The sequence below is a fragment of the Hippoglossus hippoglossus genome, chromosome 13 (genome assembly GCF_009819705.1).
Source record: "Hippoglossus hippoglossus isolate fHipHip1 chromosome 13, fHipHip1.pri, whole genome shotgun sequence".
NCBI classification, from domain to species: Eukaryota; Metazoa; Chordata; class Actinopteri; order Pleuronectiformes; family Pleuronectidae; genus Hippoglossus; species Hippoglossus hippoglossus.
The window spans coordinates 887,289-908,271 of NC_047163.1; the positions used below are offsets into that span (position 1 = coordinate 887,289).

The 20,983-nt window shown below is 44.9% G+C and overlaps 3 protein-coding genes across 7 annotated transcripts in view; 1 reads left to right on the forward strand and 2 right to left on the reverse strand.

Moving 5' to 3' along the window:
• Positions 1–1,136: 1,136 nt before the first annotated feature.
• Positions 1,137–2,496, forward strand: triap1 (TP53 regulated inhibitor of apoptosis 1). Its single transcript, XM_034603687.1, has 2 exons — positions 1,137–1,693; positions 1,732–2,496. Exon 1 carries the CDS (start codon positions 1,310–1,312, stop codon positions 1,532–1,534), a length of 225 nt encoding a protein of 74 aa, XP_034459578.1. The 5' UTR covers positions 1,137–1,309; the 3' UTR covers positions 1,535–1,693; positions 1,732–2,496.
• Positions 2,497–3,421: 925 nt separating this feature from the next.
• il15l (interleukin 15, like) lies at positions 3,422–8,619 on the reverse strand. Its single transcript, XM_034603674.1, has 4 exons — positions 8,198–8,619; positions 7,609–7,656; positions 5,256–5,393; positions 3,422–3,576 (listed from the first exon to the last, which is right to left on the reverse strand). The coding sequence occupies exons 1-4, from the start codon at positions 8,333–8,335 to the stop codon at positions 3,466–3,468; spliced, it is 435 nt and encodes a 144-aa protein (XP_034459565.1). The 5' UTR covers positions 8,336–8,619; the 3' UTR covers positions 3,422–3,465.
• Positions 8,620–15,868: 7,249 nt separating this feature from the next.
• The window catches only part of plekhg2 (pleckstrin homology domain containing, family G (with RhoGef domain) member 2), a 56,767-nt gene continuing 51,652 nt past the window's right edge, over positions 15,869–20,983 (reverse strand). For 2 of the 5 annotated variants that reach the window (XM_034603558.1, XM_034603556.1), the window contains exons 20-23: positions 20,548–20,959; positions 19,647–20,438; positions 16,180–18,687; positions 15,995–16,125 (exon numbers count right to left, since the gene is read on the reverse strand). In XM_034603558.1, coding sequence (XP_034459449.1) covers positions 16,026–16,125; positions 16,180–18,687; positions 19,647–20,438; positions 20,548–20,959 — 3,812 coding nt within the window. In that variant the 3' untranslated portion in view covers positions 15,995–16,025. Of the gene's footprint in view, positions 16,134–16,169; positions 18,688–19,646; positions 20,439–20,547; positions 20,960–20,983 lie in introns of all 5 variants that reach the window. The other 3 variants (XM_034603557.1, XM_034603560.1, XM_034603559.1) reach the window with 3 other exon arrangements.

Below are 20,983 nucleotides of genomic sequence, written 5' to 3' on the forward strand. Positions count from 1 at the left end.
TCTAATGTTTTTGTTGTCAAACTACAAACATGAGTTTTTTTTTGTCCCACAGGAGTTCGTTTTATAAATTACTATTATTCAAATATATTAAAACAATAACACAGCATCACAAAGACTGAGCGACTGGCAACAACAGGAAAATATAGAATATATAATACATAACACACACGAAGGAAGAGAAAAGAAACATTAAATCCATCTGAATGACGGGCCCGCACCCCCGGCTCCGTCCCGCAGACCACAAGACGGTGAAAGTCCTCCAATCTGCAGAGACTCATTCCTCTAAACTTCTCTCAGATAACATCACCCTGACTTTGTGTTGCCAACCTGAAAAGAAACAGTTGCACTTGAGTAGTTTGGGTTGAAATCACTGACCTCATCTCTGTATATAAAAGGACTGATGCCTTGTTGAATCAAGAAAAAAAAACAACCTTTCTCAGTGTTTTGCTGCTCATTTGTCTTTTTATTTGTCAGAAGAGACGTCCAGTCAACAGAGCACAGGGACCTGACGTGGACACAACAGAGATTCGGCTTTTTTCATTTTTGCAACATCGGAGTTAACTTGATTATTTGTACAAAACAACATTTGTGTAAGAAATATTTGTGCTAAAATAATTAAATCATTTTTTCCAAACTCTGCTGATTCGTCCTCCATGGGAAAACACAGTTTTATGTTCGGACTGGATAATTTTGATCAACACAAGTAAACCACAACTGGAAAACATTCCATGGTGGAACGAGCTCCCCATCGACATCAGGACGGAAAGTCTCCACGTCTTCCTCCGCAGACTAAAGACACATCCACACCTTGGTTAAGAAGTTGATGTAATCGTCAACTTTGGAGTTTGTATTAAAAATACAAAACACGTTTGGCACTTACATGTAGAACTTTGTACTTTGGCTTTTTGAAGTTAATGTACCTGCATGATTCTTGCAGTTCTGGGTTTATTCCCTCGTGGTTGATGCACTTATTGTGAGTCGCTAAATTATGTAATGTTATTATCTAAGAACTGCAGAATGGAACATTCGCCCTTCTTCATCCATTTTCTGTAGAAGAACGACTTTGTCTTTATTCATCTGTTGTTCTACAATCAAATGAGAGTGGACTGAACTTCAACTTTATGAGTTTAGAAATAACCCCCCCGGAGTGAGCGTTCTTCCCCAACACACGATCTCTGCTGCGCCGTGACGCAGCTACGTACGACGTCACCCTCCTAGCAGCCAATCACATGCCGCGGCTCGAGGAGAGCGACGCAGAGGAGTCGACGGTTCGAAACCCTCCGCGGTGGCTCGTGTGTTTCCAGCCGAGATGAACAGTGTCGGGGAGGCGTGCACGGAGCTGAAGCGCGAGTACGACCAGTGCTTCAACCGCTGGTTCGCAGAGAAGTTCCTGAAGGGGGACCGGGGGGGGGACCCGTGCACCGACAGCTTCCGGAAGTACCAGCGCTGCGTGCAGGCGGCCATCAAGGACAAGGACATCCCGGTGGAGGGGCTGGACTTCATGGGCCCCAGCAAGGACAAGCCGGAGAGCTGAGGCGGGGGGGGGGCCGGGACCGGCACCGTGTCCACGAGGCCCACTGAGCATGCGCAAAGGCGGTGCGTGTGTTGCTGCGTTGACCTCCAGGGGGCGCTGCAGCGGAAACCACTGCGCTTTTAATCGATTAATCGATCGCCAGGAAAAGAACCAGCAGCTGTGACGATCGATTGTTTGAGCAAAAAAACAAAAAGAAGGCAACCAAAGTTTTTTATTGCCGCGCGTCTGCTTGTGTTTGTCTCTGGGTTTCAGACATCATCAATCGATAAGGATCACAGGCGGAAAACTTACTGGTTTAACTTCTGGAAGTGGCTTTGAAGACGTCTCCTCTGACCACCTGTGATGGACATTTTTCTTTTTACTTAACACATTTTTAAAAAATGGATGAAAATATTGATTTTTTTTGTCACGTTTTCATTTTTAGATTTTCTGTTTTAAGGGACATTAATCCATTGCTGTTATTAATTAATATTTTCCTCTGTTTTATTTGAACCAGGTCAAAGGTCAATGAACGCCTGTCATTGCTTTGTCTTTACTGAAGTGAGACTTTTCCTGTAATTTATGTTTCTTGAGTTTATTTCTTCAGTTTGTGAACAGCAGGTCTGTGGGCAGGTGTCGAGTCCGGATGGTTCACATGTGAATGTCTGACAGAAGTGAACATGATGAGTGAACATGATGAGTGAACATGATGAGTGAACACGATGAACATCAGATGATGATAAAGCTTTGAACGTGGTGGAACGCTCCTTTTTGAGCCCAGGGCCATGACCTGAATAAACCTGCTCTGAGAAACAAATTGTCAATGTCTTTATGAAATCAAGCCTAAAACGTTAAACTGAGACCTTCCCGGATATTACAAAACAAATGGGTTCGATATTGTCACTGAGGCTCCGCAGAGCTCCTGAACAGTTCCTTGGTTTTCCACCTGGCGCTCTTAGATAAAACCATCAACACGCTTTGTTGCCAACCTGAAAACACTGTTGCACTTAATAAGTTTTGGATGAAGTCACTGATCTAATCAGTGGCGTCCGTGCTGCTGATGTCAGTGGAACTTTGTAAACAGACAAGATGAAATGTGTTTTTCTTCTGACAGCTCATTTGTCTTTTGATTTGCCAGCAAAGATGTATTTGAGGTCTCAACAGGCGTTTTCCCAGAACTTTCAATCGGCCTCAGGCTTCATTCATTCTTCCCATCACAATCTGTCCAATTCTAAAAGACGTTGGAATACTGCGGTGTAGGGAAGTTATGAATCAAGTGTTCCATGTAATGACTCCATGTTTCCTCCACTCACCAACCAGTCGAGGCAGATTTCGTCCACATCGAAAAACAACGTGCACACACATGCACACTGAAAACAACTTACATGCACACTGAAACAACGTGCACACACATGCACACTGAAAACAATGTGCACACACATGCACACTGAAAACAACTTACATGCACACTGAAACAACGTGCACACACATGCACACTGAAAACAATGTGCACACACATGCACACTGAAAACAACTTACATGCACACTGAAACAACGTGCACACACATGCACACTGAAAACAACGTGCACACACATGCACACTGAAAACAACGTGCACACACATGCACACTGAAACAACTTACATGCACACTGAAACAACGTGCACACACATGCACACTGAAAACAATGTGCACACACATGCACACTGAAAACAACTTACATGCACACTGAAACAACGTGCACACACATGCACACTGAAAACAACGTGCACACACATGCACACTGAAACAACGTGCACACACATGCACACTGAAAACAACTTACATGCACACTGAAACAATGTGCACACACATGCACACTGAAACAACGTGCACTCACATGCACGTTAAACACCAGATGCTCAGAGGTTCTTCATACCACACTTTATTTGAGCTCAGGTTAATGACGTCTCTCTATTCACAGAACTGCTGGTTCATCATCTGGAGAGCAGACTTCAGATCACTCAGGAACATTGTTGCGTTTTGTTTTTTGAAGAGTTCACACTGACGACACGCTGCCTCCGTCTGTGGAAGAGAAACAGCTGTTAGCAGAGTTGTTGGTTTTCATGGTCCCTTTATTGAGACCTTAACAAAAATACTTTTTTTTTTACATCAACCCTCAAACACAAAACTAAACTAAAATCTGAAACAAAGTCTGTCATTAGAAATGATCAGTTCTCCATCTTCACCCAGAGAACGTAACTCGCTCCCATCAGCCTTTGTGTCACTGAAGGTCTGAAGGTGTCTTCATCATTTCATAGTAGCATGCTCGACTCTCAGGTTTCTGTCAGCTGTCCCACCATCACCGGCACACGCTCCACAGCTGCTTCCTGCGTGTCAGCCAAAAGAAATACACCCCCCTGTACTCCTGCTTCCGGCCACGCCTCCACAGCTGGGGTGATAGACAGGGAAGGGAAAGAGCCCTCACTCCATTGGTCGTACTGGTTTTCTGCAAAAGCTCTGAAGGCTGGTGGCAGGGCGGCACAGTCTTTACAACTCCATTTGGTATATCAATGGTATAAATGCTATTTAAATCAAATGTATAATGGCGTCTGCTGCCTCATGTGTCGTTTGCCCTCCTGCTCCTGGTTTCTGTATGAATGGAAGCTGCTCTGGTCACAGTTGACTTTTCTCATCACAAGTTAAATAAACATCGGCTTCTCAGGATCACACATGTTTGTTCTCGTTTGAAGTCATCACCGTGCACTTGGAAGTCATATCTCATGACTACTCGTGTCCTTCCAGGGAAAGGCTCCTCCCACCCACAACCGGACTATTACCTTGACAACTCTGTGTTAGCCCCCCCCCGGACCTGTAGGAACCTGGGTGTGACACTCGACAGTCAACTCTCCCTCACTGCCAACATTACTGTAACAACACTTTCCTGTAGATACATGCTGCACAACATCAGGAGAATACGCCCCCTGCTCACTCAGAGGGCGGCGCAGGTTCTGGTCCAGGCTCTGGTCCAGGTTCAGGTCCAGGCTCTGGTCCAGGTTCAGGTCCAGGCTCTGGTCCAGGCTCTGGTCCAGGCTCTGGTCCAGGTTCTGGTCCAGGCTCTGGTCCAGGTCCAGGCTCTGGTCCAGGCTCTTGTCATCTCAGGCCTAGACTACTGCCCCCCCCTCCTGGCAGGTCTACCTGCTGCTGCCCTCCGACCTCTGCAGCTCATCCAGGAAGCAGCAGCTCCACTGGTCTTTAACCTGAGTTCACTCACACTCCTCCGCTCCTTCACTGGTTACCAGTAGCTGCTCGCATCCGTTTCTACACTAGTACTTGGTACCGTGCTGTGAACGGATCAGGTCGGATCTGGTCCAGTCTACACCCAGGACATGGTCAAACCTCACACCCCAGCCCGTCCACTCCGTTCTGCATCGACCAATCAGCTGCTCCCTCACTGCGAGGGAGCAGCTGCAACTCAACAACATCAGACTGTTTCCTGTCCTGGCTCCTAAACGGTGGAATGAGCTCCCCAGTGACAATTGGTTGATGCACTTATGTAAGTCGCTTTGGATAACAGCGTCAGCTCAATGAAATGTAATGTGTCCCTGGACACAGACTTTGTTTCAGATTACAGTTGTATCATCGTAAAATGTTACTGACAGCAGCTGTTAGCAAAGACAACAGGGTCAGTAACACGTGTAACTGATTCTCCATGTTGTTTCTACTCTTGAGGCTGATGCTGGTGAAAAACAACATTAAAATACCTGGTTAAAAAACGTTGCCAGTTTTTCCAGCTTGGCGTCAAGTTTGAACTTTTCAATTAGGACTCCGACGGTTTTCCACTCTTCACAGAGGACTTTGATTTCATCCGCAAAACACTTCAAGTTCGAGCTGCGGCATTTCTGTTGGAGAGAGAAAGAGAGAGAGACTTTTTAACAATCTTTTATTTAAATCATGATTTTTTCATCTTTCCTATAAAGCAAAAACTAATAAAAACAGTTCAATCAGATAATTTATACAAAAGAACCTACATGTCTCACACACACACACACACACACACTGTGCTCAGTTAAAAGTGAAGGACCTGTCTGATCCTCCACTGAGACCTGAGAGCTTCCAGGTTACTGGTCCGGCTGTAGAAGGCGTGTTCCACTCTCAGGTGAGCTGCTACCAAACCTTTAAAACACTTCACCACATCTGTCCAGCCTTCACCCAACATCTGGTTCTTCCTGCTCTTCCAGGTGGCCGGTTTAGCCAAACAGGAAGTTCATCAGGACGAGTGTTTCTCTGTTTCCTTTATAATATTTAGGCCCAAAAACAAACAAGGGGAGTGAGAAGTTCTCCCCCAGAGCCTCCACCCACTGCTGCAGTTGTCTAAATAAAACCTCTAGTCCAGGACAAGACACCACTAGATGTTCTAGATCAGTGGTCACCAACCTTTTCGAGCCCAAGATCACTTTTTAATTCCAGACGTAAGCTGAGATCTACCACCCTGATATCTTCCAAGAAACCCACTTAGGAGGGTTTCTGTACAGGCTGAATGTACGAGCATAAATATACACAAAGAAAGGCAGTTGTTTAACTTTATCTATTCAATGCACAATATTCACATTAATATATTGAATATGGTCATAAATATGACTACTTCCCTGTATGAAAGAAGTCCCTTGTACTCAAATGAATACCAGTACTATACAGTATGAAGATGTGCATCTTCTGCTCCTGTAAATATTTCACAATAAAATCTCCTTTTCAAACAAAAGAATGGATTCCGTTAACAGAAAGGCTGGAGTGCTTTTATTTTGAAACGCTTACAGAAAGTGGTTTTAACATTTTAAAATGCACGTTTGTGACATAATTTCAACAGATAAACATTAAACATGTGAAATATCATTTTCTCTGTTTATTCTGCTGTGAACCACAATGTTTATCTGTCTATGACACAAACGTAGTTACAACACTTTCCGAACCCGTTTCAAAGTAAAAGCATACCAGCGTGTCACTTTCTGAATCCATTCCTTTGATCTCACGGGGCTTTGATTGTTATCGACAGACCGGGAGGTGCTCGTCTTCAGACCGTAGAGTCCTGGTGTTTAGTTTAGTACATGAATCGACTTGTTTCGAAGGCAAAGCAGGAGATAAACCAGCAGCTCCGCCGCCGGTAACCGACACGCTGCCGTGTGAACAACAGACAACCGACACACAGCTGATCTGCGGCTCGACGCAGACAGTGAGTTCAGAGAGTTCGGGGATCGACAGTGAAGACTGCGAGATTGACCGGTAGATCGCGATCGACGGGTTGGACCACTGCTCGGCAAACACTCTCAGTGGCACGGACAGGGACTGCACCACTTCCTCCACAATCCTCTTCAGAACTCTGGAGGACCTGATGCTGGTGATGTCATAGAGTGTTTCCCAGGATGCCTTGGTGAGATGGCCCAGTTTAAGGATGCCAGTCTCAACAAACTTAGTTCTGAGTACTGGACAAGACTTTCCTTTAAATGCTGGACATCATGCTGGTCATGGATAAAAGCATTAACGTCGTCAGCATATGCTGAGACGACCACAGGAGGGTTGTGAGCCAGCCCCTCAGCCTGCTCCTCAACCTGCACAGAAGAGGAGATGCTGTAGAGTTGTCCTGAGATGGGGCAGCCCTGCCTGATGCCTCTCGCGACCGCACGCCTACAGGAAGCAGGAAGTGTCCCTTTTATTAACTCTCTTTAGAATTTGGTGGCAAAAGGTCAAAGGTCAAGGTCACAGTGACCTCAAAAAGCACATGTTTTGCCTTGTGAATGCGATATCTCAAATGTGAAGGTCACGGTGGCCTTGTATGTTTATGTTTTTCTTGAACATGATCTTAACATTAGTTTGAGGGATTGTCTTCAAATTGTGATGTGGTTTCAGTGCTTGAAGGTCAAAGGTCACAGTGACCATATATGAATCTGGGGAAAAAATTATGTAGATGGGAACTGCCCTGGTGGGCGGAGCCATACAACCACAGTCCATTTTTTTATAGAGGTTCAGCTAATGAAATTTATTGACGCGTGTGTGAGAGTGTAAATAATAAAAGAGATAAAAAGGAAGTGTAGAGGGCAAAGTGACGAAGGACGTTCATACCTCGAAATCTTCAGTGGTCGGGGTGTAGAGTCTCACGTCCAACAACACCTGAGGACGAGAGAGCGTTAGCATGTCAACAGTCACACTAAACACAAGGGTCAAATGTATATAAAGAGGATCAGTGACTGTATATAAAGAGGATCAGTGACTGTATATAAAGAGGATCAGTGACTGTATATAAAGATGATCACCGACTGTATATAAAGACCATCAGTGACTGTATATAAAGACCATCAGTGACTGTATATAAAGAGGATCAGTGACTGTATATAAAGACGTCAGTTAGATTTTACAACATTTAAAATGTGTCTGCTGTAAAACTGTGGTTGTATAAAAAGCTGTTGCATGAGTCATGTTTACGACTGTTCTCTAGAGAATGGATCAGAAAGCTCTGGCTCCCTGTCTGTCATGGACAATAAATCCTGCTGTTGGTTCATAAAACAATTCATCATTTCAGACCAAATGAACTTGTCTTGCCTCATAATGACGTTCAACACCAACAACGTAGAATCTGAGCAGGATCAGATTTGACATTTTGAAATATTTCGCTGTGACAGAGTGAACGTGTTTTTACTGTATAAAAACCTACCACGTCGGGGGCTTGGTCGATGAGCGTCTGGACCCTTTTGACGATGTCCTTAGTGCAGCTTCTTTGGGCTGCTTGTGTTTTCAGGGCGAGAAAACTGACAAAGCACAGAATCCCGAGAGCTGGCCTCCCTCTCAGCATGGCACAGCATGAGGAGTCACATCTCCTCTCACACTACCACCTTCCACTTCCAGGGTTCAGCCTCAGGAGTTCAAATCCATCAAATCCATGTCAGACGTCCCACTGTTGCTGTTCTCCTGTGAGAGTCCTGTTTGAATCCAGATCAGCCTCCAGTGACTGCTGAGGTGCCCTCGAGCAAGACAGCCTCCAGATCTGCTGCCTGGAGAACAGAGGGCGATCAAGTTTGGACAAAAAAGCCTTTTTCTGGTGTGAATGTGTTCTTTAATCAAAACACAGAGACACGTGGAACTGTTGGACGAGAGCAGTAAAGTCCAGAGCTGTGGCAACAGAAGAATGTTTGCTCTCAGGTTGTGTGAGGACAAGAAGAATGGACGGATGGACAAACTCTTCTCTGTCTCCCCTCTGTTACAGTCCTCCTCCTACTCTCTCTCAGGGACCTCCTCTTTTCTCTTCCTTCTCCTTATCTGTCAGGTTTTCTTATCAAAGCTGTGCAGGAAGTGAAAGCTCCACAAATCACCAGGACGCTCTGTGTGTGTGTGTGTGTGGGTGTGTGTGGGTGTGTGTGTGTGTGTGTGTGTGTGTGTGGGTGTGTGTGTGTGGGTGTGTGTGTGTGTGGGTGATCACTATAGGGCGGTTTCATTGCGGTGACATCGGTCTGTCAATCAAGATCAATGCACTTCATAACAGCAGCTGAGTCAGGGCCACGTGTTGGATCTTGTTTTGTAGAAGTATGCACCAGTCCGCCACATTCAAACTTGTATTTCTGTAGAAGCTGGTGCAGTAGCTGCTGATTGTAGATTCATATTGTGCAGACATCAATCAATCAATCAATCAATCAATCAATCAATCAATCAAATTTTATTTGTATAGCCCATATTCACAAATCACAATTTGTCTCATAGGGCTTTAACATGGTGTGACATCCTCTGTTCTTAACCCTCAACAAGAGTAAGGAAAAACTACTTAAAAACCCTTTTAACAGGGAAAAAAGGTAGAAACCTCAGAGAGACACATGTGAGGATCCGTCTCCCAGGACGGACAGAAGTGCAATGGATGTCAAGTGTAAAGGAGAACATCAAGATAAAGGTTTTAGCAGCATTGATAAGGGTAAACATTTTGAAGTATAACTGAAGGTCAGTGAATTGGTGGATTAATGTCATTAATGGTCAAGTGTCTGAGGAGAAATACTATGTATCGAGCAGTCCTGCTGCAATCATAGTCCATGGTCAGCAGCCAGCAAGATCATGATCCACCATCAAGATCGGATGCCACTATAGTCCACAGTCATTGTCCACTGCCGCCATTAGGATCCATCATCAGCTGCCACCTCGGTCGTGGTCCACTACCAGTATCTGATGCCAACACGATAAAGGATCTGCCTTTGTTGTCACGATCAGCCAGCACGATACAGAATCCGCCATACTGGATCCACCATTACGACCTCTGATACGTGATCCACAGATCCTAATCCATGATGTGGCCACAGCCGCGGCCCTGGATCTGTGGACGATAAGGCAAAGGGACTCCGGGGAAGAAGTCAAGTCAGTAACATGTATTGATGGGATATGAATTACTTTGATGTGATAACGATTGAGAAGAGGAAGGAGAAGCTGGAAAGAGAAGCTCCGAGTGTCATGTGTCCCCCGACCTTCTAGACCTATAGCAGCAGAACTAAGATCAGGTCTAAGACAAACCTGGACCGGCTCTAACTATAAGCTTTATCAAAAAGGAAGGTTTTAAGCCTACTCTTAAACGTACAGAGGGAGTCTGCCTCCCGAACTGAAAGTGGGAGATGATTCCACAGGAGAGGAGCTTGATGCTGAAGCTCTGGCTCCTCCTCTACTTTTAGAGACTTTAGGGACGACAGCCTGAATTCTGGGAGCGCAGTGCTCTAGTGGGTTGATAAGGTACTAACAGCTCTTTGAGGTATAATGGTGCCATGTTGTTAAGGGCCTTGAAGGTGAGGAGGAGAATTTTAAATTCTATTCTAGATTTAACCGGAAGCCAGTGTAGCGAAGCTAACACAGGAGACATGTGGTCTCTGGTCCTGGTTCTTGTCAGGACACATGCTGCAGCGTTTAGGACAAGCTGCAGAGTCTTTAACGACTTCCTGCTGGAGCCTGATAATAAGGAATTACAATAATCCAGTCTGGATGGAACAAAGGCCTGGACTCGTTTTTCTGTGTCTTTTTGAGAAAGGACATGTCTGATTTTGGAGATATTACGCAAGTGGAAGAAGGCGGTCCTAGAAATTAGTTTTAAGTGTGAATTAAAGGATAAATCAGGATCAAAGATCACTCCCAAGTTCCTGATGTTTCACTGGAAGCAAAGACGATGTCGTCTAGCGCAGCTTCATCATTAGATAATGTATCGCTAAGGTGTTTAAGTATCAGAACCTCTGTTTTATCTGAGTTTAATAAGAGAAAATTGCGGGTCATCCAGGTTTTTATGTCCTTAAGACATGCTTGGAGTTTAGTTATTTGATTACTTTGTTCAGGTTTTATTAACAAGTATAACTGGGTGTCATCCGCATAGCAGTGGAAATTTACCGAGTGTGTCCTGATAATGTTTCCAAGTGGAAGCATATATAATGAGAATAAAATTGGGCCGAGCACAGAGCCTTGTGGAACACCATGGTTAACTTTGGTGCGCACAGATGACTCATCATTAATTTGCACGAATTGGGAGCGATCAGAAAAATAGGAATTAAACCAGTTCAGGGCGGTTCCTTTAATGCTAATTAACTGTTCTAGTCTCTGTAATAAAATGTGATGGTCAATAGTGTCGAATGCTGCACTGAGATCTAACAGGACGAGGACAGACACAAACATCTGAAGCTATTAGAAGCTCATTAGTGACTTTAACCAAGGCTGTCTCTGTGCTGTGATTGGCTCTAAACCCCGACTGAAAGTCTTCATATACACTACCGTTCAAAAGTTTGGGGTCACCCAGACAATTTTGTGTTTTCCATGAAAACTCACACTTTTATTTATCAAATGAGTTGCAAAATGAATAGAAAATATAGTCAAGACATTGACAATGTTAGAAATAATGATTTTTATTTGAAATATTAATTTTGTTCTTCAAACTTTGCTTTCGTCAAAGAATGCTCCATTTGCAGCAATTACAGCATTGCAGACCTTTAGCATTCTAGCTGTTAATTTGTTGAGGTCATCTGTAGAAATTTCACCCCACGCTTCCTGAAGCCCCTCCCACAAGTTGGATTGGCTTGATGGGCACTTCTTGCGTACCATACGGTCAAGCTGCTCCCACAACAGCTGAATGGGGTTGAGATCTGGTGACTGCGCTGGCCACTCCATTACAGACAGCATACCAGCTGCCTGCTTCTTCCCTAAATAGTTCTTGCATAATGTGGAGGTGTGCTTTGGGTCATTGTCCTGTTGTAGGAGGAAATTGTCCACAGGGTATGGCATGGCGTTGCAAAATGGAGTGATAGCCTTCCTTATTTAAAATCCCTTTGACCTTGTACAAATCTCCCACTTTACCAGCACCAAAGCAGCCCCAGCCCATCACATGACCTCCACCATGCTTGACAGATGGCGTCAGGCACTCTTCCAACATCTTTTCACCTGTTCTGCGTCTCACAAATGTTCTTCTGTGTGATCCAAACACCTCAAACTTTGATTCGTCTGTCCATAACACTTTTTTCCAATCTTCCTCTGTCCAATGTCTGTGTTCCTTTGCCCATATCAATCTTTTCTTTTTATTGGCCAGTCTCAGATATGGCTTTTTCTTTGCCACTCTGCCTAGAAGGCCAGCATCCCGGAGTCGCCTCTTCACTGTAGACGTTGACACTGGCGTTTTGCAGGTACCATTTAAAGAAGCTGCCAGTTGAGGACCTGTGAGGCGTCTATTTCTCAAACTAGAGACTCTCATATACTTGTCTTCTTGCTGAGTTGTGCACCGGGGCCTCCCACTTCTCTTTCTACTCTGGTTAGAGCCCGTGTGTGCTGTTCTCTGAAGGGAGTAGTACACACCGTTGTAGGAAATTTTCAGTTTCTTCGCAATTTCTCGCATGGAATAGCCTTCATTTCTAAGAACAAGAATAGACTGGTGAGTTTCACATGAAAGTTCTCTTCTTCTGGCCATTTTGAGAGTATAATCGAACCCACAACTGTGATGCTCCAGATACTCAACTAGCTCAAAGGAAGGCCAGTTCTATAGCTTCTCTCACCAGCAAAACAGTTTTCAGCTGTGCTAACATAATTGCAGAAGGGTTTTCAAGGGTTTTCTAATCATCCATTAGTCTTCTAAGGCGATTAGCAAACACAATGTACCATTAGAACACTGGAGTGATAGTTGCTGGAAATGGGCCTCGATGCACCTATGGAGATGTTTCATTAAAAACCAGACGTTTCCACCTAGAATAGTCATTTACCACATTAACAATGTATAGAGTGTATTTCTGATTAATTTAATGTTATCTTCATTGACAAAAACAGTGCTTTTCTTTGAAAAATAAGGACATTTCTAAGTGACCCCAAACTTTTGAACGGTAGTGTATATTATTTTCCTGGAGAAACTCTCACAGCTGATTGGCTATAACTTTTTCTAGGATTTTAGACAGGAAGGGGAGGTTGGATATTGGTCTGTAATTGGCTAAAACCTCCGGGTCCAGGGTGGTTGTTTGAGAAGGGGTTTGATTACAGCTAGTTTAAAGGACTGTGATACATCCTGATGATAATGACAGATTGATTGTGTTCAGTAACGAACTGTCAATTAGGGGCAGAACTTCTTTAAGTAATTTTGTAGGAATGGGATCTAAGATACAAGTTGTTGGTTTAGAACATGAGATTATTCTGGTCAGCTGATCAAAGCTGATCAGAGAGAAGCTGTCTAAACAATCGGTAGGATTCTCAGCAGTTTCTGAGATTTCTGTTCTTGATGGTGTATTAGTGCCAGATGAGGGCAGGAGATGTTTGATTTGATTTCTAATAGTTAGAAACATCACATCTGTATCATCCTTGAACAAGCATCAACCCACCGTGACGTCACCTGTTGGTCTGTGAGCTGCTGCTCTGAAGCCTCACTGTCACAAATCTGTTCAGCGCCATCTTGGTTTTTTGATACCAGAAGTAACCATATTTGGAGCAGCAGTGGGTGGAGCCTGACTGAGAGCTCGAGGACACGCCCACCTACACCTGCCACCTGCACCCATTAGACGGTACTAGCTGTCAATCACACTGTGGTACCCCCCCCCCCCCCCCAACACACCTGGTGCTTTATGGTCTGTTTGACTCTAAATGATCATAATTCACTAAATGAACATCAGCTGTTTGAAGAAGACTTGAAACTAGAGACTGAGACAGAAACTCCTGAATGTTTCCTGACGTTATAAAGTGAGAAGTGGAGTCACTTTCTTGTGTGAACTGTGGTAACATCTGCCTTTTCATCATTAAAACCATTTTCTGTGGTCTAGTTTTTATTGTTGTTGTGAATTCATTCTGTTATAACCTTGTGACCGCCGCCATGACGGTTCAGTAGGGAGGATGTGGGTTGGAGAAGAACTCTTTGAATTTGGTGTGGATCTGGATCAGGTCATGAATTTGTATTGATTTCTCCGAGAATAATTCATGAATCTTAATGAAAAAAATCAGACATGTTTTGGGGACCGATATTTATGAGTGTGTGTGATTTGGTCCAGAATTGAAATGAAAATCTGGATCTAGTGAATTTGAATGTGGTTTCGTAAGGAGACTGTTGGTGGAGGTATGGTCGATGGGTCGACAAAAACATAGAATCTCAAACTGATAGTAACATTTGTTTATTTTAAAACCTTAACCACACATTCATCATTGTAACCATGACGACACACATCCTCTAACCTTCACGTTATTTTAGCCCAAACCACGAACTTAACAATGTTTTCTTTATTCAAAACCCAAACTTTTCTGTAGCAGTGTCAAAACATATAATTGTTATTTTTATTTCAACTGTAATTCTTGAACAATTTGTCTCCTGAAAACGTCGCCTTCTTTAGTTTCTTTAGCGTGAAGTATATTCATGTACATGTACAAAAGGTTCAGTTCTGCAGATTGCATCTGATTGAATACCCCTCCCCTCCCCTCCCCCCTCCTACAGTGGCCTCCAGATAAAAATGTGACCGACCTTCTCTATACATTGTGTTTTCTGGGCTCCTGTAAAAACACGGCGGTGTAACATGGCAGACTCCGAGGAAGAGGAACCGCTCCTGATGTGAAAATAAAGGGTTAATTTTAAAAATGCAATGATTCTTGGTTCCATGTGAATGAAAACATCTTGTTGATGATTATATTTATTTTCGGCCAATAGATCCTCCTGAATTCTACAGACTCGACCTTTTACGTTTAACGTGTCATCCCTCCCACAAATCAAAAACCTGAGGCAGTTTTGTAAAAGCATGAAACATAATTGTTATTTGGTTTATTGCTACGTTTGTTCATATTTCACCTCGTTGACTTTCTTTTACAGCTTTTGAAAACCAAGTGAAGCTAAAGATAAAAGGTTTCTGACGAACACGGTGATGACAGGAAAAAGTGAAGCAATGGAAATTCTGAGTACATCAATATGGGAACAAATGGAGCATTAAAAACACACACACATGGTTCAGCTTGGTCTGAAGTTAGAGGACAACTCAGCAGACACGTCATTTTACACACTCACACACACACGTTTGTACTTAGCGAGGACACTTATGGGAATAATACATTCCCAAACCCCTTAACCTAACCATTAAAAACTAATCAAAATGGTCCTCACAGAGATATCTGTACAAGTACACATACGCACACTCTCACACACACACACACACACACACACACACACACACACACACACACACACACACACACACACACACACACACACACACACACACAAACGCTGAAAGCATGCACCCAGGAGCTGAGGACACATGTGCAAAATACCAACATTACTTTAAGGATAATAAGTGCCAAAGAGAATAAGACTAACTTCATAAATAATCAATAAAATAAAAAGAATGATAAAAATGGTTAAGAAGAAGAGATTAATAATCACCAGAGTTATCACTGATCGTACACACTGACCGCAGATAACACTTTGTTCAATAGAATATAAAATAAAACAAAAAGAAATGAACACACAGTTAATAAAACACTAAGTCACCATGATTGCACACAGCACAGGTTGGAGACTGGACCTTCATTGTGTCTGTGTTGGATTAAGAAATGTATCTTTATCTCATTACATGTTAATGGCTTAATTATAAGTGAAATTAATATCCCTGTGAAAAGTCATTACACCTACGGAAAAGTCCAGAGATGTTGAACACACTTGAACTTGATCCAGATTTCCACATCTACGAACTCATCTGACTCAGATCCAGGCTATCAGGGTTTTGGTGCTCATCCAAGAAGATTAGAGCTCAAGGTCCCAGATTGCACAATACCAGCCATGTGTGGGCAGAATGTAAATTCCTGAAAGATTGTCTGATAACGTGTGAAGCTTTTCCAGAAGCCGCCAAGAACTAATCTCGGATGTCCTTACGTCCAGCCAGTGGATTCTGAAGGTTTGGATCACTGACTGAATCCAGCAGTTACACAACAATGTCTGATGCTTACTTGGCTCTCCACCGCTCAGGGCAAGTTCACAAGTGCACATATTTTGCAATGCCTTTTAAATTTCCATTATCTCTTTTTTTTAAGGCCTTTCACAGCCTGTTACAATTCTGAGGAAGAGGGGATTGCATGTGTGAATGTCCATTGATGCTTACTCTCCTCACCATCTGCCCTTGACCTGATCCTCCTCCTCCTCCTCCTCCTCCTCCTCCTCCTCCTCCTCCACCTCCTCCTCCTCCTCCTCCGGCTCCAGCTCCAGCTCCAGCTCCAGCTCCGGCTCCAGCTCCAGCTCCACCTTGTAGGGTTTGGGTCAGGCTAACTTGGGCAGTACTGAACGAGGTTATTCGGCCACTTCCAGCGATCTGAAGGTTGACTGTGGTGGCGTAATTGCTCTTCAGGTTCCCAGTTTTGTGGGCAAAAGATAAGGGTGATGAACTTGGGGGCAAGGGGGAGTGGTTTGATGGTGCAGAGGGGGCTTTAGTGGCCATTTGGACCTGAGGTTGTGGTTTGACTTGGGATGGGCGGCTTTGGTATTGATGGGAGGTCAGTGGAGGGGAGGTCATGCCTGAGGAGGACAGGGCCAAGCATGAGGAGGAGAGGGTTTGTTCGTGGACGGGCCGGGAAACGTAGGCGCAGATGAGCTGGCTTCGACAGTTACCGTCTTCCAGCTCTAGGTCTCCCCATTCTTTGTGGCTATCTGATGGAGTGGGAGAGTAGAGGACAGAATGAGACAGTGGAGAGAGAGGAGAAGGAGAGGAGGTAATGATACTTATATCGAGGCCATCAGTCCCATTATATCTGCTCGAAAGCTCTTGTACATCCGGCCAAGGCACGCTGGTAAAATGCTGCCCACCAAGGGTGCCCTTCCCTGGGCTAAGTCTGCTGGGTGAAAGAGGAGATTGAAGCCCAGGTTGGGGGCTGAGACATGGCGGTGAGCTGTTGTATGAGGACCATCCACTCCTTGGACTAGGTGGACAGGACTCCTGCTGGTCAAAGGACCCTCGTTCACTTCCACTGAAACCAAAGGACCTGCGACCGCTCTCTGTCCAGGAGCGACGCAGTCCACTGGTGTTGCTCCGCCCTGGGCTTGGAGGTCTGTCGGCCAAGTTGGAGGAGAAAGACCTACGGAGTGTTTGGGAGGTCATTCGGGAGGCACCTGGACAGGGGCCAGAAGGGGAGGGGGCTCTGGAACTGTGTAGTGGAACTGGTGAGGAAGCGAACATTGATGAGGAAGAAAAGGATGATGAAGGAGAAGAAGCAGAAGCAAATCTGGGGTTTCTCGGTTGAGGTGCTGCAACATTATTAGTCCACACATTCACTGACACACCAATAGGTGGTGGGGAAAGGATACGGGGGCTCAGACATGAGGAGGATGTGGGTAGCTCTAAAGTTAGGCCTAGTGGATTATGGTAACTTGTACCCCCTGCTCTTGTGCTCCGGGGGTGGGGAGGTTTGTTTGCCATGGGGGAGGAGTAGTTATGTTGAGGAGGTGGGGAGTAGAGGCGAGTAAACAAAGCAGGGGTTGGGGTCGGAGATGGGGATTGAACCCGTGAGCTTGGTTCAGATGCAGAAAAAGGCTGAGCTACACGGTTGTGTGACCCTGACCAGAGAGAATCATGCGTTTCTTGCATTACTGTGGCATTAGTGCTATGATTAGCTAATGGCGCTTTCTGTGGACTTCCTGACCAGCCCCCATTATTGTCAGCACCACTAATGCCACTGCTGGTATTACTTAGGTTGCTGGTCACTGTGGTTAAACCCGCTAACTTGATGTTATTGTTGTTGTTTCCATTCTGCGGTGAATCCATTTGTGAGTGAAGGAATGAAGGATGGACGGAAGTAGAAGAAGAGTGGGTAGATTGATAATGGACCATACTCGTAGATGGGGAAGGTGACCGGTGTGAGAGAGAATGAGGAGGCAAGTGAGGGGACAGAGAAGGACAAGAGGACTGGAGAGAGGACGGTGGACACCTTGGATGCTGGTACCCATCCTTGTTGCACTCTGGCTGGACATGAGCAGGTGTACTGGAACTTTGATGACTGGGAGGCAGTTTAGGAGAAGGGGAACGCTGTCGTAGATGAGAAGAGGGTAAGGATGGAGTGGAGGAGGGCCTTTGATTTACTGATTTCATGGGTGGGGCTTGTTGCCGGACAGTGTTCTTTTTTGCCATACTCTGACTAATAGACTGACTGATGCAGGAGGCGGCTAATGATCTGGTAAATGCAGAGGAGGAAGCAATGGGGGAGGAGAGGAGGGAAGAGGACGGTGTAGGGGAGGAAGGAAGGCCTGCTCTTACTGATGAAGACCTCCCTGAAGAAGAAGAAGAAGAAGGAGAGGAGGAGGAGGTGAAAGCAGTTGGTGTTGGAGATGAGGCAGGTGGGACTCTCATGGAGGAAACCCTGCCAGAAGAGGGAGTAGGGGATAAACAGGAAAGGGCACCGGAGAACATGTTCGGGGAGGTGAAGCCATCTACAGACACACTGGTTGGAGAAGGTGCTGGAACGACCCTGAATGTTGAGGAGCAAGGAGGCGCTCGCACAGCAGAAGAGGAAGTCGGAAGCGGAGAGGAGGTGGGGCAGTTTCTAACAGGAGAAGGAGAGTGTCTGAGGCTAGGTCTGAAGGCTGAGGGGGCTGTGGGGAGTTCTGTGTCATAGGTATGGGTAGCAATGGCTTGGTTGGGTCGCTCCACCAGGCTGGTTGTCCCGGAGGAGGGTCTGGACGGTGGACGAGTGAAGTCCTGCTGGTGTTGTTCCCTGGATGGGACAGAGAAGCACAGATCAAAATGAAAGGAGAACCATGATCTCATCTTTCAAGCCGTACGTTTGGCATCAACAGGGGTTGATGCATGACTTGTTTTGTTTTTAAACAATGAAATGACGAGGAACAGATTTACCGGTTTTATCTGCTTCTTTTTTTACAAGTTCCTTTATAAAACCTTATGGTTTACAGGAACTTGACCTAACAAGGGATACAAAGGGTAAATTCATGCAGTAGATATCACGTGGGAACTATTTTCCATTGCTCTGTACCAGGTGCACCACACAGCAAATCTGAAATGTTTGACATTCTAAACAGAGAGTTCTCATTTGTATAAACATTTTGAGCCGTGTAAATGGCGGCTCCTGGTGGACACAAACAGTTCTACAGGACCAAGACAGCAAACTGTGCACAGGTGGATTTCAGCTCTAAGGCCTCCACACACCTGAGCCTCTGACTCCCGGCCATCCAAGCTCCCTATAATAAAGAATGTTATATTTATCATTATTTATCTGCACCATCTTTGATTAATGTGCTAATTTGAGTTCCTTATTAGTATCCATTTTAGATATTTTATTTTATAAATATAGAGTATTTCATTTTGTTTGGGATATTCATTTATGTGTTTATTTCATAATTATTTTTGATTGTTTGTACTGCAGAAACCATGGCTTGGGTAAATAAACTTTGAACTTCAGTTACATAAGAAAGTTTTAATACTTTCAGTTTGCTTTAATCGCAAAAAACTAATCAGATAACAGCCTGATTCAGCTCAGCACTTTATCAGTATTATCATTATTAGACATGAATTGGAAGGAGTGTTTTCTGTGGTGGTGAAATTAAAAAGCTATTCTGCTCTGTAACTGATAGTAGAAGTTATTGATTAACCTTTAGCTGTAGTTCACAAGTTACTTTTTCTTCAAACATTTTATGATTGAATCAGCCATAAACATACCTGTATTCACATGGAGAGTTGCTACCGACATTCCAGGAGTTAGACGGAGCCTGTTCACCCATAGTGGTGGGTACGTCTGGTGGCCTCTGGCTGGTGAAGGTTGGTAGACGGTCTATAGACGGCACTGATGGAGAGCGCCATGGACTCGGTGCTGCTCCCGCTCCTGCTTTGCGATCCTCTTGGGTTTCTGTGAATGCATGACTAGAAGCCACAGAGGGGTCAAAGGTTAAGTGCAAAGGCTGACGCAGAGGAGCTGGAATAACTAGTTCTCTTGAGGCTCGGTTGCAAGCGGGCTCTTCTGAAAAGATCAACGTTGACCCCTGTAGAGTCATCCTGCTTTGTGATGAAGAATTTAAAGCATGATTTGTCTCATTTGACTTCATCTGATTGCTTGGCAGCTCATCTATCTTTGGCCCCCCAGAGGTCCCCGGTGAAGTGCAGTGTTCCTCCTGCAGGGGGGGCTGCTCTCCTTGGTGAGGCACCATGGAGCCGCGGTCCTCTGCTGGAGACTGGCTCTGAGTAGATGCTACTCCTAGTGCCAGCTCTCCTGGCGATGCCTCTCTATCCATGTTCTTTGTGCAAACCAAGTGTTCAGGCCCTGTATGAAGACTCGGCACATCTTTGGTTAAAGAATCCTCGTTGTCTAAATGCCCTGTGGGAACTTTGCATTCTGGTGTTTCCTTATCTTGAGTCGCTGGTGTGTCCTGATTGTATTTGTGTGCTGTCATGATGTTTACAAATGTTGTGTCTTCGTTGATGGAGTAACCAGGGTGTCCAGCACTCTGCTCCAACCTGCAGAAAACCACAAGGGGAATCAAACAGTGACACATGTTCTGTTGCTCTGATCATGGTTTCATGGTCACATCATCAAGCTATTAATCCGTAAATATTATCCACTCACCCCTCTTCTCTGTCTGTCACTTCAGTATCTGTATGAAACTCTCTGTTTTGATTCAGGGCTCCTCCTCTTCCTGGGGAAGCAGAGAGGCCCCTGAACTCGGTGACGCTACAATCCAAGGTCATGGTGGAAGTCAAGGGGTTGTTCGTGGCAGAGCAGCATAAAGAAGTGCTCTGATCTACAGGTTGTGCACCGAGCCGATGTCTGGATCCTGGAGAAGCCTCTTGGGCTTGACTGGATGATTGATCTCTTAGTCCAGTGGATTGATTTTCCACAGGGGAGGTGGAGGTCTGACAGTTGACGCCCAACCGAGAGTCTCTTTCTCTGGTCAAGGCGAAGATGAAGTCCCTGGGCCTGGAGAGGGTGAATTCATTTGCCTGGTGGTGACAGGCAGAGGTTGTCATCCCCTGGAAATCTAGAAGAGAACAGAAAACAATGG

What these genes read in the sequence shown, in the direction of transcription:
- triap1 (XM_034603687.1), top strand. Translation starts at nt 1,310, where the DNA reads ATGAACAGTGTCGGGGAGGCGTGCACGGAGCTGAAGCGCGAGTACGAC.
- il15l (XM_034603674.1), bottom strand. Translation starts at nt 8,335, where the DNA reads ATGCTGAGAGGGAGGCCAGCTCTCGGGATTCTGTGCTTTGTCAGTTTT. An exon ending in TCGACCAAGCCCCCGACGTG is followed by an intron (nt 7,657 to 8,197) that starts GTAGGTTTTTAT and finishes TCTCGTCCTCAG; the next exon opens with GTGTTGTTGGACGTGAGACT. An exon ending in CGACCACTGAAGATTTCGAG is followed by an intron (nt 5,394 to 7,608) that starts GTATGAACGTCC and finishes TCTCTCCAACAG; the next exon opens with AAATGCCGCAGCTCGAACTT.